The sequence below is a fragment of the Thunnus thynnus genome, chromosome 3 (assembly GCF_963924715.1).
Source record: "Thunnus thynnus chromosome 3, fThuThy2.1, whole genome shotgun sequence".
In the NCBI taxonomy this organism is placed as follows: domain Eukaryota; kingdom Metazoa; phylum Chordata; class Actinopteri; order Scombriformes; family Scombridae; genus Thunnus; species Thunnus thynnus.
In genome coordinates, this window is record NC_089519.1 from 8159051 (window position 1) to 8172185 (window position 13135).

Sequence of the window (13135 nt, forward strand, 5' to 3'; positions counted from 1 at the left end):
ACAGATGATATTGACAGACTTGAAAAGAATGTAAACTTGTCCTTTAAAATACCCGGAAACTACAATCCAAAAGTTAATATTTCAGATAAAAGAATCCAACTTCACTCCACGCACATTTGATCGATGAACTTCTCAGCTCTCTGCTTAACCTCTGCAACAAGTGTTCAGAGTTGGAGGGAAGAAAAAAGCTTTCTGGGAATCCCAGAGTCCACAAGTTTTCCTGTGAGGGCATGATGTGGAGTTTCATTCCTGAAAGGAGAACTGTTCTCTTTGTCCACCACCAGACCTCCATAACACTTTCTACACACCGCCTGATACTTGTCAGCTCCACCAATCACTTCCACCTATGAGGCAGACAAACAACGATTGACTGGTTATAATTTGTTTTAAAAAAAAAAGGTAGAAAGACACTTGTTTCTCATGTACTGCCAAACACGTTAACTAATGAGCCCCACATGCTCTGCATTGTGCACCAAATGTACTCTACACTTAAGGGTGGGTGATATGGACACAATATCATAATTATTAAAATGATCCTAATATTGATGTGATCCATACACATCTATATTTAAAAGTGAGGCAGTGATAGATTTAGTTAACATTATCATTATTTATCGCTTGTCATAATACAATTACAGCATATAGAGAATAAACCATAATATTGAATTATTGTACAGCCCTGTCACACCACCACCCTTTGAAAAAAAAAAAAGTGTTTTGAAGCACTTTGTGGTTATTCAAGACATGTCTTAGGTTTGCCTCCTCACCTCCTTCTCTGCTCCTATCCTCTTGGTGTAGGCAGCTTCTTTGTAACACTGCATGCAGACGGCGTTGAGCTTCACCACGCTCTCCGCTAGAGGGACGAGGTTCAGGATGTTTCCAAATGCCTACAAGAATGCACAAGACAGCAGAAAAGCAGTCAATACCACTGATTGCATGCAGGTATAATTACATTACAAGGACAGAACAGGCATACTATGGTGTGGAATAATGGACACACTGAACGGTCTGTCGTTTAGCTGCTCATGAGGATTTGTTCGTCACCCTCTCTCAAAAATGTGTTCCTTGTCCTGGACATTTTGTTGTGTCTACACTCACAGTGGTGTTCTTTCTGTCCCTGAAGCAGAAACACAGATACTCACTTTTCTCTGGAAGGTTCCATCCAAGGCAGCAACAATGACTGTCTTTCCTAAATTAGCCATCTCCTCGCAAAACTCCACTGTGTCTGGAAACTACAACAACACAAAAGAGGCACAAGTTTAGTTAGTGAGCAATTACGTCTGAAGACAAATCTCAGCCTGATATAAATCCTTGAACTGACGGTAAACACAGAGAGCAAGACATTCTGGTCTCTAAGACTAGTTAATGACAAACCAAGAGGGAATACTTACAAACTGCCCTTCATCAATTCCAATGACACAGACTTGCAATGCCAGAGACCTCACATCTCCCAGACAGTTGGCTGGTACCGCTGCCATTGTGTTTCTAAAAGACGGACAGGGCAGAAGGGAAAATCTTAATTTTTAAAAAGGCAATGTGTTGTGTAGTGCATCATTACCTTGCTTGACCAACTCTTTCACAGACTACACATCTCAAAATATATCTGATAATTAACTTGCAAATGACTCCTTGCTTTATTCAGTTGTCCATCAAAATAATACCTGACAGGAAAATCTACATCTGTCAAGGAATCGCACCACTAGAGGTCAGTTTTTGCTTGGGTATAACACATTTTTCCAGTAACAACTCATCCTGCTCATGTTGTATTTGTTAATGTAGGAAAATGTCATAAATAGCTGTGCACAAATTAAATGAATGTGCAAGGTTACAAACATAAACAACTCTAAACATACGAACAAGCAATATTTCTGTAACTGAGAGCAATTTAGCAGAATACAATAACTTACCTGTCATGTGTGGCCAAGCCTTTTTCAGAATAACGTGTGTCTTTGGCATATTTGATCACTAAGCAGTTGTACTGGGCTATCTGGAAACGCCGCACCCTTCGCATCAGTTCAGTGCTGCAAATTAAATAACATGGATTTAGTTAACAGTAGTGAAACAGATCAGCAGAGACACTTCTGAACATCTGATTTACAATTTCAGAAACATTAAGACCAACTTATTGCCCATATAAAAGCATCAATTTATAACAATCTTATACAGTAAATTATGCAAACTGTATGTTTTGTGCATGAAAACACAATATTATGTGACACTGCCCCTCACACTGATTTCATACATACTGAATGATGTGCAACAGATTTAGCATATTATGCAAAAATAACAATTGACTGCCTTATATGTAAAACCTGTATAAACTAATCCTTAAATTGTAAGTGTTAATATGACTTACAATATATGATTCGTATTGATTTCAGTGATGGCAGCTGGGTAAACAATGCAGGGTTTTGGCGGGATGTTAATGAACTCTGGGCGGTATTTGTGACATAAGTAATGTTTTAACGTTATTTGAAACAGTGAACATTAATAATACTAGCTACACTTGCACAGAGACCTGCTGTGTTTATATTTATTAGTGAATAACTTACCTTTTTCCTGAAAACATCGGTCCAAAGATGACCTGCAAACAACAGCGGAGATTGTTAGACTGAACAGCGTTCATTTAAATACATGATGTCTTGTTTAACTATCTTGAGTTGTGTTAGTTGGGGTTACGATGTAAAGTAATATAGTTAGCTAACAGTTAGTTAATAAAGACAATAACTTTAAATAGATGCAAACCTGTATTTGTCCCCGTGCCTTCATCGGTGAATTTGGAAGAACTCTTGGAAAATCAATGCAGTCCATTTTTATTTGAAGAGGTTATAGTTCAACAAAACTTGTTAAAAAGGTTGTTAAAAACAAAGATATTCTCCCAGAGGTAGCAAAGTTATCAGTGACTCTGAAACAACAAATTGAATGTGGCGCGTCGCCGGTTCCCTTTATACATCCATGGTAACTATAGGCGGCTATAGCGATGACAAGAGCGGCGACCAATCAGAGCAGAGCAAGTAGTGGCGCCCCACCTGCAGGAAGTGACGTGTAGTCCCGCCATGGAGCGCTTGCTTTTTTTCCCTCCCAACTTTATTGATAACAGTAAAACTCAAACAACAGTAACATAAGTTTTAAGAACAAAAAGAGGAGACAGAGTGCCAGGGAATTCAGTTATGACATAAAAAAAACATTCAGAAAAGGGATTGTGCAAGAAGCTTTTACATTCACTAAAAGCAAAATAATACCTAGGAAAATAAATGAATAAATAAAGGGGCACAGGTTAATAATTAAGTGATACAGACGATAATGTTATATGTTTCAAATATTGTTTGGGTCTTGACTGCTTTTCTATTCGTCATCTTGTCTATAGAGTTATAATAGATTCTAATATCAATTAGAAATAAGGTAAGGTTTGGTTTTCTATTGGTTCATTTCATTTTATGTATGTGGAATTTGCCAAAAATCATAAACAGTTGGATTAAAAAGCTAACATTTTTGTCCATTGAGCTATTTTTAAAATAAATGAAGATATCGCTACCAGAAAGCATGACCTGTTTTTCTAGATAGAAAGTTTTGCATATCATTCCAAACTATTTTGGAATAAATACAATGGAAAAATAAGTGAAAATTTGTTTCTTTGTTTAGACCACAGAAATCACTAGAATAATTAATATTCAACTTAAACCTTCCCAGAAAATGCTTTACAGGATATATTCTATGTAAAATTTGAAATGACACATTTTTCATTTTATTGTTAATACAATATTTGTCTGATATCCTCCATGCTTTTTTCCAATCCAGGTCACCATAAAGAGAAGACCAGAACATTTGCATTGGGGGAATGTTGTTCTCTACGAGGATATTCCGGATTTGTTTATTATTACATTTTTTCTTTAGGACATCTAAATCACCAATGAAGATATTCATTCTCCAGTCTGGTGACCAAGTTGTATCATCATGAGAATTTCAGATGCTGTAAAACACCTTTTGGAATAGCGTCAAACACCAATACATATTCTTTTGGTGTAAAAGGTAATTCAACTTTTTTCAGAAATTCACCATAAGACAATAACAACGCATCTTTATTCAAAAGTTGCTAAAATTGAAAAATATTGTTGTCAAACCATTTCTGGATAAACAGAGTTTTGTGTTTAAACTGAATATCTTTGTTGTTCCATATGTAATATCTGTGTGGAGAGAAGTTGTGCTTATAGGCCAAGCTCCATGCTAGTAGTGCCTGTTTAATAGGTAATTTGTCTACAGAATAGTTACATTCAAGAAGAAATTCAATCCCACCAACATCACTAAATAAGTATCTGGGAAAGGTGTTCAATATGTTATTTTTGTTATTGAAAAATTTTATAAACCAATTAAGTTTAAAGCTATTGTTATTGTTTCATAATCTAAGACTTCCAGGCCCCCATTATCTTTGCTGTTGTACAAAACATCTCTTTTTAAGTAGTGAGGTTTATTCTTCCAGATGAAATTCAATAACTGTGAATGAAGTGTTTTATAAATTTCAGTTGGCATAACTAAAGAAAGTGATGCATATACAGACCTTGAAAGGCCGTCAGCCTTTGATAAAACAATTCTTCCTTGTAATGATAAATCTCTAGATAACCATATATTAAACCTGCTTTTGGTTTGTTAATGATTCAAAAATCAAAATTCAGTCTTGTACATATTTTTTCATCTTTACAAAGTGTAATCCCCAAATATGAGACAGTATCTTTTACCTCTATATCATGTATATGAGACAAATTGCAAACTTTAAGTGGGAAAAGGATTTCTTGGCATTCATCTTCACACCTGATACAACAGAAAAATGTTCAATGTACTGTAATGCTTTGGGAATTTCATCTTTGTTCCTTAAAAACAGTGAAGTATCATCTGCCAGCTGACAAATTTTAAATTCTTTCCCCAAAGCTGAAATCCCTTGAAAATGGCTCATTTTGATATGGGACGCCATTACTTGAGTGACCAACAAAAATATCTATAAAAAACTTACTTGAGTAAAGGATCAGAGTACTTCTTCCACCACTGCTAGAAAGCAGCTGTTCTGTATCTTTAAAGGTCACATGGTTAAAAGACATTAATGGAGAAAACTCTGCCAGAATCTGTCACTTCCCCTTTTTAAACGTGTTTGTTAACCACAGACTGTTCAGTATGTGTCTGTTTAGGAGGTGCAGTTTTGTGAACTTGCCATTACAGCCATATCTGCCGTACTGTGACGGCTTTTTGGACTGTTTACATCTCCAAATGGTATCAGTCAGGTTTGGGGTTGTAAGTCTAAAGTTCAGATGTCCTTCAGTCTCACTGCTGAGCACATGTTGCTTGGATTTATTTTTGTCAGAAGAGTTTCCGAGAATTAATTCACTTTAAGAGATAAAATGACTCACTGGACTGAAATGATGAAAGATGTAAGTTTGACTTTTAGTTGTTTTACTTTTGTCTGCTGCTGTCATAAGACTGGTGGGAAATGATTTCTAACGCTAACTAGAATGTTCTGTTCTTCATGGTTTAAAACAACAACCTTTCATTGTTCCCATTTTGACAACAACTTTTTTTTTAACTGTTTATTTTTTTAAACAGCTTTATTGAAACAAGTATACTACAAGTTTACAGCACCTTGTATATACAACTTGAATCTATAATCACAAACATGCCAGGGGGAGTAAAGATTGTCATTAAAAAATAAATAGTTAAATAATTATATTGTAAAGCTTACAGTGGTTATATGTTTTAACAGCTGTTTTGTTTGTACATTCAGATATAAGAAATGTATTGTTTGATATGGACAGTCAGCTCTGAAAAGTTTGGCTTTTTGCTTGAAAATTTGTTTGGAAAAAACAATACTGGCAGAGGAGGTCGCTGTTTGCCATGTGTTTATCCGCAGCTGATGGTGCTTGGTCCTGTCTAAATGGTAACCCTAGATTTGCGAAACTCTCGCGAGCCGATTCAAAATTTTTGAGACAATCCTTGTCTCGGTGTTTTATGATGTATGGCTAAGGTGTGGTTAAGTTTAGGCACAAAAACCACTTGGTTAGGTTTGGATTAAAATGATCACTTGAAACGTGGTGTGAGATAAAGTTCTTTCTTACTTACTAATCTCGCGAGAGTTTCCCTGCAAAGCTAGGGTTACCATCTAGACAAGACGCGCCGTGGTTGGTGTCTCGGCTTTCATGGCCTGCCGACTGACAGCAGTTTTTCCGGCTGACAGGAGCTTGAGAGGCAGTATTCACCCAGCCGGTGGTCGCACAGGATGTCGGCAGACGACGTGATCAAGGCCCATGTAAAGGCTTTGAAGGAAGGTCGGTCTGTTTTGAAGATAAATGCTACAATATGCAGAAATCTCGGTTGAGGCGAATAGGCCGTATAGCAACGCAGGTGTCGTGCCAAATTCTGTATACCCGTGAAATCTGGGTCTCTGACGAAGATTTGTAGCTCGAGATAAGAAACAAGCTGGTTAAAACATGTCACTCCTATATTCAACACAGTTTGGACTATGACTGTGATGTTTCTCATTACATATTAGTGACAAACCTTTTTTTTTAACAAGGAAAAACAGGCTACGACTCCTGTATCTATTCCTCAAAGGAGTACATACAAGAGTTGTTGGGCATATGTGTTAAATATGTTGTGTTTAGGGAGCATATTGTGCCAGTTTTGTAGCCAGTTATATGGAGGTAATTAGAAATAAAGGTCCTCTAAAATATGTTTTCCCTCAATGTTCTACAGAGTTTGGACTGAAATGAAATATGTTTCTGGAAAAAGGGGAAACACAGTATGAATAAGATTAAGAATTTACATTCACACACCTGTTATTTGGGAATAATTAGTTTTTATGTCTACTATGAACGGGGAATATGGATACAATCCTCTACCATAGCACATGTAATTTTATATAGCCTAAAGTGTATGATTTGATAAAAGCATCCAGAAAATCAAATGAGAAACTGTTTATGGATAAAATAACCACATGGGTATGTCTGTTTTTATCTAATCCCATGAATTAAATACCTGACAAATAAAGAAACTTCATCACATTGATGCAAAGTCCAGTATTTCTCACAGTGACTTGCAGCTTTTCCCCCAATGGCCTAATACACCCAGAAATATTAAAAGGGATATTTATCATGGTAAAACAGTTTGACAAAATCTTACATGGTCGACAGGTGTAGTTAGTCTCAAGGTGTTTATTATCATATCAGCTCACTGGTAGTCTCCACTAGAATGTCATGTTTTGGTGTCTAGGTACGGAGCGGGCCCGCGGTCTGGCTCAAACTTTACTCAACGTGCCATATGGAGAGGGAGATGGAGAGAAATTGGATGCCTACATACCCAGCACCAACTCTCTAGGTATGAACATGTGTTGACACCCAAACATCACCGTCACGCTTTAAATGCACAGAAGCGTAGCGAACATGAGGATTAACAGGTCTTGTCTCCTCTGTTTCAAGTTCGATTTGAAGCTCTTTATTGTTAGATCTCATTACACAAATATTAGAGTGTAAAAATCTTAGGTCTCAGCTCCTCGACAATGCAGTAAGAGGAAAAAAAAAAAAATAAAATAGTAAAAGCAACAGTAATAGATAAGAGTATAAATAAAGAGTATAAAACATGAGTGCATGTATGTAAAGTGTGTCCTGTCCATAATATATGACTTTATGTTTCAGATGTCCCTCTTGTTATTTACCTTCATGGAGGCTACTGGCAGTTTCTCAGGTACAGTGTGATGCTCTCAGTTGCTTCTGTTGCAGATTCACATTTCTCATTCAGTGTTTTCATGTTGATACTTTGTGCTCATACAGCAAGGAGGAGTCAGGATTCATGGCTGTCCCGCTCATGGATAAAGGTGTAGTGGTGGTTGCTGTTGGCTATGACATCGCCCCCAAAGGTAGACGCTTTTCGATTACTGACAATGTTGTTTTCTGTTCTTGGAGAAAGAGAGATCATTTAAGAGGATGAAGTGGAAATGTCAGCTCTCTCTGCCTGCGGCCTTGCACTCTCTTTTCAGGTAACATGGACTTGATGGTGTCACAAGTACGCAGGAGTGTTGTGTCTGTTGTTCAGCAGTATTCTCACATCAGGTACCGATGCTTGTTTTTTTCCCCTGTTTTGAAGAAAGTTCACCTTAATGCATCACATCATGATGTTCTTGCTCTCCTCTTATTCAGAAAAGGCTAATATTTCACTGCTATAAATACGACTATAGAGAATCTCTTTGTTTTTTTCTAAAATCTCTCACTCAGTGGTCTGTACCTGTGTGGACACTCTGCTGGGGCTCACCTGGCTGCAATGGTCCTCTCCACCGACTGGTCGCAGTACAGCATCGCCCCTCAGATCAAAGGTGAGGAGCTTGTTGAGAGCATTTTGCTTACAGCATACTGAAGAGGAAGAAAAGATGCTCAGTATACAAGGTTGAGACACAGATGCTGCATGGCTCGTGTGTTATTTTTGAATAGTTTTCATATTTGTCTTCTAGGTGCTTTTCTTGTCAGCGGTATTTATGACCTACTGCCCATCCTGTCTACCTACGTCAACGAGCCTTTGAAGATGACAGAGTAAGTAGATGTCTGCCTGTCACTTAGTACTGTATCTGATCGTTACACATATTTGGCAGTAATCAAATAATCAGCTGTCTACAAGGTTGACGTTGCAAGTAAAATAACACCGGACAAATCTTTTTGGATCTGCTCCATGCGCATGGAAAGCTGATAAAGATGTCAGGTCATTTAAGGAAGGGTAATAATCTGATTACTGACCAGATAAACAGGTTTTACAGTAATCAGACTTTCATAGCATGTAAACGCATTATGCAATTTCCTTCCTTAACCTGATTACTCACGGTAATCCAGAGTCTCAAACCTTTGAGCTGGGTCTCCACGCGGAGTCACATGATGTACAGATTTACGAATTATTTATAAACAGATATATTGACTTTTTAAAATTGGATATTGATATTGGATATTTGTTAAAAAAAAAAAAAAGGCCAGATAATCTTTTTCACTACTGCATCTTTAGTTCCTTCCATAATTCAAAAGTATCTCATACATCCTCATATTCACATGACAGTTTGAGGGATTTAATTGGTGAGATCTTGAACATTTTGTAAGTGTGTGTGTATGTGTGTGTGTGTGTGTGTGTGTGTGTGTGTGTGTGTGTGTGCACATGCAAGTAAATGCCTGTAAATTGGTATGACAGTACATATAGGAACATTTGCTTAGTTTTCTATCAAGTGTATTGTATATACAAGCTTTGTGTTTGTGTGCAGTCAGTGTCATGATTGTCTTTGTGAAGGAGAAAGTGTGCATGTAAAGGTCTGTGTCTGTGTCTGTGTCTGTGTGTGTGTGTGTGTGTGTGTGTGTGTGTGTGTGTGTGTGTGCGTGCGTGCGTGCGTGCGTGCGTGCGTGCGTGCGTGCGTGCGTGCGTGCGTGCGTGTGTCTGTCTGTATAATTGTCCTCGGATGGTCTGTCGTGCCAGTCACTGTCTGACTCGTCTGGTCTCCGGGTGTCTCCTGTTTGCAGGGAGGTGGCGGTGAGAAACAGCCCCAGCAAGCTGGTCTCTCAGCTCAAAGTCTCCTCCTCCGGCTGCCACATCGTTGTGGCCGTCGCTCAGAACGACTCACCAGAGTTTCGGAAGCAGTCGGAAGAATACTACAAAGTCAGTGCTCCAGATGTAGAGCAGGAATGCTGTTCTGGTTCATGCATGACAAGTATTATAGATATTGGCTGAAACAAATAGTTTTTTGTTATCAATCATTCAGTTGATCAGTTTTTGATAATAATTTGGTGCACAAAATGTCAGCAAATAGTTAAAAAATGGCCATCACAAGTTCTTTGAGCCATTGATTTCTTCAGATTGCTCGAGTTGTCCGACCAGCAGTCCAAAATTCAAATGTGTTCAATTTACAATAATATAAAACAGAGAGAAGCAGCACATCTTCACTTGAACCAGTGAATGTTTGGCTTCCTCGTTTAGGTTCTCGATAAATAACTCAAACCATTAGCCAATTACCAACATTTTTGTCATTTTTCTGGTGATTTATGAATTGACTCATCTTCCAGTTAATATCTTATAATGGTCCACATGGAAGCTGGAAAGATTTGATCGTGGTTTAGTCTTTTCATTCCATGAAAGGATTAGGTGTTTTAAGATGTTAGAACGCACAGACAGTTCCTGGGAATTGGCTTGCAGATATTTTATCCTAATATCTTTTCATTTTCTCATCACAATTTGAATTATTGTAGTTGTCAGTTCTGATGAACACCTCAGCAGTTTGAGACTGTAATAATTTCACAAACTGAAAAATTAGTTTTGAATGTGTAAACAATTTGTAGTCATGTATTACTGAGACACATTAAGTCAGCATTTTTGAAATGTTTTTGCAAATGAGCTATTTGTTGACCTCTTTTTGTTACTGTGGCCTTTAAGACTTTGGAGGCGTCTGGACTGAATGTGACCATGGAGGATGTGCCGAACACAGACCACTTCAGTATCATTGAGCAACTGGTAGATGTGGACTATCACCTAACAAAGGTACACAAGCACACTAAATCCCCAAAAGTTATAAAAAATAGTGGTTTCAAACTAGTACTTTGATTAATATAACACCACTCTGGCTTGTCAGTCAGCTTTTAGTCAATTTCCATCCATTTTTAGGCAGAGAAGTATATTACTAGAGAGACAACTGGCCTAAAACTTGGGTCACACAGCTGAGATCCAGTGCTATTCCCATTTAATATATGAAATACTTCTCTGTACTTCTGACCATGCATCACTTACAAATGTCAGCATCCATTTATAACTTGTAGTATATTTGCTCATTTTCCTTCATTTAACCAGGTTTTTAAATACAGAAAACATTTGTATTTGCAGTATGTGAAGAGAAACCGTGGTGTTTTTATTTCCTCCCTTTATCTGCAGCTTCTGTTGAAGATGATGGGGAAGAGCTGAGGTGGCACTCATCTAATATCAACATACCTCTGTATCAACATACACCTCTGAACAGAGTCATCATGCACCGATACTGATAAAATATGCATTGTTTGAGGTTTGCACAATGGTAAATGTACCCTTTCTATCCATGGATTGTTTTGACCTCCTAGTTAACAGTTTCATTATTTATACTTCTTTGTTCACTGTAGTTACTGCTGTAAGAAAATAAGCTTCGTATGTTTCAACTACATATATTAAGAAAACATTGTGTGCCTAAAATGGGGTCACTTCAATGATGGTGATTGTAGCAATCATATTACTCTTAAACCTTTCTGTTTTAAACAGACTGTTTAATGGCCATAGTGAACAATGTTGTCAGGAAAAACAGTTCCACTTCGTCTATTCACTGGCATACTAACAAATGTAGAGTTCATGATTGGTTTTGGCATATTTCCATTGTTTTGTAAAAGGGTGGGTCTGTCTGTTTTGTGGTTTTTCCCCCCCCCTTGCTTGTGACAATCTGTTACACCACAACTTTAAAGTCCACAGGAAAGACAAGAATAGGAAATCATGTGAAGAGAAATAACATCTCATATAATGTGAATGTAGCTTTTTATTGTAACCTTCACAATGCTGATCTATCACCCAGGGAACTTAATCTGTCGTTCACAATGTTAATAATCAAAGCTATATATTTGCACTTTTTATTTGATGCTAATACAGTAGAAGGATAATGATTTTCAAATAGACATATTTTTAAAGAACAAATGGGACTTAATTGTAACTGATGCACATTGTTACTGCCCTCATTCTAGCATCTTAAATTGTTTACATTATTGTTTACACAATGTTCTATTAATCATTATTGTAGATTATAAAGAGAATCATCACAATAAATATTTGTATTTAAGATTGGATGTGTTGACAGTAGTTGACTTACTGTATGTGTGCGTGTAGATGACATTGGATATAATTTGATTGTCTCATCTCTGTAGTAACTAGTGGCATGTTGTATTTATACTGCTCCCCAAAGAGATGCAGGACTGTATTTCTTCTGATTGTAGCAACAGTTCCACGCCGGGCAGGTTCATTCACTGTGAGATAATTTGTTTAATTGCATATTTGTTCCATTAATGTACAATATTAAGGATAGTAAAAAGGAAGCTGCCACATAGACTCAGTTGCCAATGTCTTAGGTACATGCGATCAGCTAGGAATACGTACGCTACCTGTTTTCATGAACTTTGGGTAATGGTCCGGTACCAGTGGGTAGAAATACAACATGCAAATTAGACAACTTACCTGGAGTTGCATTTCCCCTCTTTTGGTGGCAACTAATCACATCCCACACGTCCAGCCCTCACATCAAGCTCGCACATAGTAAACCAGTCTGTTCTCTACTCACAGAGATCAAACTGATATCAGCCCTCCTCCCTCAAACTACCAGTAAAACAGCAAACAAATCGACCCCCGACTGTTGAACATTACTAGGATCAGTAACTTTAATGAAAAAAGGTAACGCCTGCACTTTTACTCCAAGCCGCAAAAGTTTAATCTGGACGTTTTCAATCCTTTCGGTTAACTTTTTGTGGCTTGGAGTAAGTGTGCAGACGTTTTTTTTCACTGAAATTGCTTTCTGATAGCCTTGCAGCTATGCGTATAACTACTCTCCTTTAATTAGTACACTTAACCTGACATTTACAAATTGGTCTGGAACCTCTCAGTTCATTTTTGATTTCCAAGGGGAGTTATCAACTGGTGCAGACCAAAATGGACACAATTGGATAGACCCACAACCAATCAGGGCAATGAAACGTGTGACGTAGCACAGAGTGAAGGAAAAATGTAAACAGACTACAGCATGCAGTGATAAGCTGTGATAGTGTGCCAGTTGTTTGCCTGGGTCCAGACGTTTGTATCCGCCCACTCCACCTAGTCAAGAGACAATTCTTGCTGATATCAGGCAGGTTGTTTGTGCTTCTTTTAGAGAAAATATACCGCCCAGTTCATTAAATACTGCCGCGATAGCAGATTCAACAGACCATTCCACTTCAGTGGCAGCCATCTTTGTTGTTTATGAAAATGCTTCAATGGTGCTCCTCTGTCATAGATGTTATTATAAGAACTGGATATGGCTCTGCTGCTCAGCCTTGCAGCCAATTTTTTCCCAGTTGGCACTTGTGGTATTGCAGCAAAAATC

General features: G+C 37.7%; 2 protein-coding genes across 2 annotated transcripts; one reads left to right on the plus strand and one right to left on the minus strand.

The window, feature by feature from the left end:
* Window positions 1-111: 111 nt before the first annotated feature.
* On the minus strand, window positions 112-2944 carry tk1 (thymidine kinase 1, soluble). The gene is made up of 7 exons (XM_067583874.1): window positions 2746-2944; window positions 2553-2584; window positions 1908-2021; window positions 1392-1485; window positions 1143-1232; window positions 768-887; window positions 112-344 (listed from the first exon to the last, which is right to left on the minus strand). The coding sequence occupies exons 1-7, from the start codon at window positions 2809-2811 to the stop codon at window positions 165-167; spliced, it is 696 nt and encodes a 231-aa protein (XP_067439975.1). The 5' UTR covers window positions 2812-2944; the 3' UTR covers window positions 112-164.
* A 2261-nt stretch (window positions 2945-5205) lies between these two features.
* Window positions 5206-11845, plus strand: afmid (arylformamidase). Its single transcript, XM_067583884.1, has 11 exons — window positions 5206-5417; window positions 6218-6308; window positions 7252-7356; window positions 7674-7722; window positions 7809-7894; window positions 8015-8087; window positions 8250-8347; window positions 8483-8561; window positions 9525-9660; window positions 10432-10536; window positions 10924-11845. The coding sequence occupies exons 1-11, from the start codon at window positions 5388-5390 to the stop codon at window positions 10951-10953; spliced, it is 882 nt and encodes a 293-aa protein (XP_067439985.1). The 5' UTR covers window positions 5206-5387; the 3' UTR covers window positions 10954-11845.
* The last annotated feature ends 1290 nt before the right edge of the window (window positions 11846-13135 follow it).

What these genes read in the sequence shown, in the direction of transcription:
- afmid (XM_067583884.1), top strand. Translation starts at nt 5,388, where the DNA reads ATGACTCACTGGACTGAAATGATGAAAGAT. An exon ending in GGCTACTGGCAGTTTCTCAG is followed by an intron (nt 7,723 to 7,808) that starts GTACAGTGTGAT and finishes GTGCTCATACAG; the next exon opens with CAAGGAGGAGTCAGGATTCA. An exon ending in TGGACTATCACCTAACAAAG is followed by an intron (nt 10,537 to 10,923) that starts GTACACAAGCAC and finishes CTTTATCTGCAG; the next exon opens with CTTCTGTTGAAGATGATGGG.
- tk1 (XM_067583874.1), bottom strand. Translation starts at nt 2,811, where the DNA reads ATGGACTGCATTGATTTTCCAAGAGTTCTTCCAAATTCACCGATGAAG. An exon ending in GGCTTGGCCACACATGACAG is followed by an intron (nt 1,486 to 1,907) that starts GTAAGTTATTGT and finishes TCCGTCTTTTAG; the next exon opens with AAACACAATGGCAGCGGTAC. An exon ending in GAATTGATGAAGGGCAGTTT is followed by an intron (nt 1,233 to 1,391) that starts GTAAGTATTCCC and finishes GTGTTGTTGTAG; the next exon opens with TTTCCAGACACAGTGGAGTT.